Source organism: Carlito syrichta, unplaced genomic scaffold, assembly GCF_000164805.1.
Source record: "Carlito syrichta isolate Samal-C Ts95f unplaced genomic scaffold, Tarsius_syrichta-2.0.1 Scaffold86295, whole genome shotgun sequence".
Lineage (NCBI taxonomy): Eukaryota > Metazoa > Chordata > Mammalia > Primates > Tarsiidae > Carlito > Carlito syrichta.
The window spans coordinates 314,214-318,035 of NW_007030391.1; the positions used below are offsets into that span (position 1 = coordinate 314,214).

General features: G+C 55.4%; 1 protein-coding gene across 1 annotated transcript in view; it reads right to left on the reverse strand.

The window, feature by feature from the left end:
• Positions 1-1,073, reverse strand: part of SPTBN4 (spectrin beta, non-erythrocytic 4) — a 39,975-nt gene extending 38,902 nt beyond the window's left edge. Inside the window, exon 1 of the mRNA XM_021711897.1 lies at positions 983-1,073. Coding sequence (XP_021567572.1) covers positions 983-1,039 — 57 coding nt within the window. The 5' untranslated portion in view covers positions 1,040-1,073. The remainder of the gene's footprint in view (positions 1-982) is intronic.
• Positions 1,074-3,822: the final 2,749 nt, after the last annotated feature.

Genomic DNA, 3,822 nt, shown 5'->3' on the forward strand with positions numbered 1-3,822 from the left:
CCTCAGCGATGCGAGGGTGGGGAGGGTCGCGAGGGGGCGGGCGGGGGTCTCCTGAACCGTCGCCAGTGGAAAGAGGCTCGGCTTCCCGGCCACCAGACGGGGGCAGGGTACGTGGGAAGGGGGATCTGGAACATCTCTCACCATCTCTACCGCGGGCGAGGGGAAGCAGGGGGTGCCCCGACTCACTGCCGACGGCTGGAGTCCTGGCCTGCCTCAGTTGTGGGGGGTATGGAGAGGCCGGGGCAGGGACCCGGCTCTTGGACCGTCTTCGGTGGGAAGAAACTTAGGTCCTGGGTCATATCATGAGGTGGGGAGGCATCCTGGATCACACGGATGGAGGAGCTTGGAGCCAGGACTCTCTCTGAGGTTTAGAAAAATGTTTACCGGGCCATCTCCAATGTGGCCAGGGTCCAGGACAGTTTCTATGGAATGCAGGGGCAGGGGGAGTCGCCGAGTCTCCCGAGCCGCCCCCAGTAAGGAAGGGGGCCTGGACCATTTCTGACTTGGGGAGATTCCCTACTTGTGAGCAGAGCCTCCCTAAGAGACAGGGGCTTGGCTCTTTAAAGGGGCAAAGGCTGGTTCTGGACCAGGTCAGACGAAGGAGCACTCCGGGCCGCTGGTCCACCCACGGCCCCGACCCTTGTACCTGCGCCCCGCTCCGCCCGCGTCCCACAGTAGAGCGGTTCTCACAAATCTCCAGAGCGAAAGGTGAGACCAGCGCGCGTCCCCGGGGGACCCGTAGGCGCGGATGCGCGCCGTTGCCAGGGCGCCCGGGCCCCTCCCTCCTTCCCCAAGCCGGCGTGGGCGGGCTCCTGCAGAGCATGCGCGCTGAGACCGGCCTCCGCGCGCCCCCTGGCGGCGCGGGGTGAGCATCGCTCCGCGACCCACTTCGACGGGGCGTCCCCGCCCCCACCTCTGCCGAGGAGCACTTCCTTTCCCCTAAAGGGGGTATCTCCGACCCCAGCACAGCTGGAGGTCCTACCTCCTGGCAGTCTCGGAGGAAGTGCTGCAGCTCAAGCTGGTCGTATAGCTTCTGCATCCACTGCTGGGCCCGTAGCTGGTTTTCTTGGCTCCTGAGGAGGGGGAGACAGGAGCTGGGGAGAGGGCTGGGGGGTGGGGGGCGGCGCTGGCAATAGGATTGTGAGGATGAGGAGCTGGGTAGGTCTAAGGGGCCTGGGCATATGTAAGAGCTAGAGGAGGAGAGACCAAGGTGGGTATGGGGGAAGAGGTCATCTGGGACAGGCAAAGAAACATTAGTGGGGCAAAGCCAGGGATGGAAAAAGGCAGAGAAAGAGACAGAGGAAGTGTCTGTGTCACACCTCTGGAGAAAGAGATACAGACACTTAGACAGAGCAGAAGAGAGAGGAGCCTAGAGAGAAAGATAACAGAGAACTAAAGACAGAATAAGAGATACCCAGAGAGAAAAAACTGAGAAAGCAAGACACCAGAGATAAAGAGAGGGAGACATATGCAGGCAGAAAGAGACAAAGGCCTCGAGAAAGATGTAAACAGAGACACACACATCCACACAGACACAGGACTAGAGACAAAGAGATAAAGACCTCCGAAGAGAATGGTTAACAGACCCAGAGAGAGACCAATAAAAAGAAAGACACCAGAGAGAAAAATTAAGAAGAGATGAGGAAAGAAATGGAGTAGAGATGGAGCCAGAGAAACAGAAAGAGAACCAGAGACCAGTAGACTGGAAAAAGAGGAGGAGGCACAGGGAGGGAAAGTGACAGGAAGTAAGGGCAGGGACAGCCCAACGAGGAACAGGCAGAGAAGTAGCAAGATGCCAACAGGAAAAGACACAACCTGACAAAGAGGGCCACCAAGTAGGACAGAGGGAAGAGGGCAGGGTGTGGGGAAAGATGGCAGCAGAGCCACAGGCAGGCTGACGTGGGCACACGGCAGGGAGGGCCAGGCCCCAAGTCTAAGTGAACTGGCCAGGCTGGATCCAGGCCCTGCCACCCTGAAGCCAGCTGGGATTGCAGCCCCAGGCAGCCTGGCAACTTGCTGGCAGTGCAGGGCAAATTGCCCAAAAGGCTGGTAGAGGGGCTGGGCACCCCACGTTGGGTACTCATGCAAGCCTGTCCTTTCACTACTGGTCTCCTGCCAGAGACAGAATGAGACTGTCTTCCCAGGGTCTCCCTCAGAGTCCTTTTTGACCCTCCAAATCCTATACACTGTCCCTGCCCCCTCCTTTCCAAACTCTTTCTCCTCCCACTCTTACCCCTCACTCTTCGACAACCATACTGGCCTCCTTGCTGTGCCCTGAACAAGCCTCAGGGCTTTGGCACTGGCTATTTCCTTTGCCTGGGATGATCGTTCCTCCAACATCTACTCTTGTTAGTGAGGTCCCTCCCGACCACTCCCCAACACTTTCTGGCTTTCTCTCCTTTTTTTCCTTAGCACTTAATATGATCTAATACACTGTGTATGTTACTCATTTGTTTGTCTCCCACACAGGGATATCATTTGCACGAGGCCAGAGATTTTTGTCTGTTTTCTTCACAGCTGTATCCCAAATGCCTAGAAAAAGGGCCTAGCACACAGTACATGCTTGAGACATTTTTGTTGAATGAATGAGTGGATGGATGGATGGATGCAAAAGACAGAGAGAGATAGGAGAAACGAAAGTAAAGTGTCTGGGAAAGACAGAGAAGCAGAAAAAATGACAGGGTTAAAGAGATGCAGATGGAGAGAGAGAAAGACAGAGCGAGGGAGAGAGAACACGATACAGAGACACAGAAATAGATGGACACAGGCAGAAAGAGCCTGTGGGAGACAGTTCCAGAGAAAGCCAGAGGCAGAGAAGGAACAGGAAGGGTCTGGCACGAGCAAAGCAGCACTAACTGCCTCCCACCTGCCTCCTGCCCAGACTCAGTTTAAGAGCCAGGAAATAGGAAATGCCTCTGAAACTGAGTTGAAATCAATCCTTCCAGGCCTTCACCAGCCAAACTGTCAAGCATCAGTCCTGGGCTTGAGGAAAATTTCTCCTCTCAAAATCTCTCCTCTCTGTGAGGGTGAACAAATAATAGAGTTCAAATCCTGGCTGTGTCACTTCCTGGCCATGACCTTGGGTAAGTCAGTCCCTCTCTCTGAGTCTCCTATGCGAAATTCAGATAAGAACAGCACCTCTACACAGGTTCCAGGTGAAGTTCCAGGCAAGGTGAAACCCAGAGAGACAAAGTGACTCACCCTGAATCTCAAAGGTTGAAGGGTGGAACCAGGATGAGGACCTGGCCCTGTCTGACCCCAGGGCTCCACTCCCCCAGTTCTGTGTGGTCCTGGCCCCTTGTGGGTGTGGAAAACCCTCTCACCCTCCCACAGGGTAGAAAATGTGTCCCTAGACAAGTAAATGGAGAGGCGGAGGGGTGCAGAGATTGGTCTGTCTCAATTCCTGCTGTGTCCCCACCTCACCCAACATGATCCTGGGGCAGACACCCCTCTCCCACAGCCCCCTGCAAATCCCCAATCCAGGCCCTGCCCCATCTGTTTGGGCTTCCTCCATCCAGCCCCGACCATTCTGGGCCTTCCTTGTTAGAGAACGTGTGAACTCTGAGAGGCAGGAATCACGTTCTGTCTTGGTCACAGCTGTGTGCCCAACATCGCCCTACACGGGGAACAGAGTGCAGACTCAGCACGTTTCATTAACTGAAGAATAAGTGAACAAGCAATAGAGTGAAAGGAGCAATTCGTGAATGAAAAGGAATGAAGGAGTGAATCAGGGAATGAACAGTCCCCGGGGTTCCTCCTGCTTGTTCTGCAGAGCTTGGCATGCAGCAGGTGCTCAAGAAATGCGGAACAGGCTGGGCACGG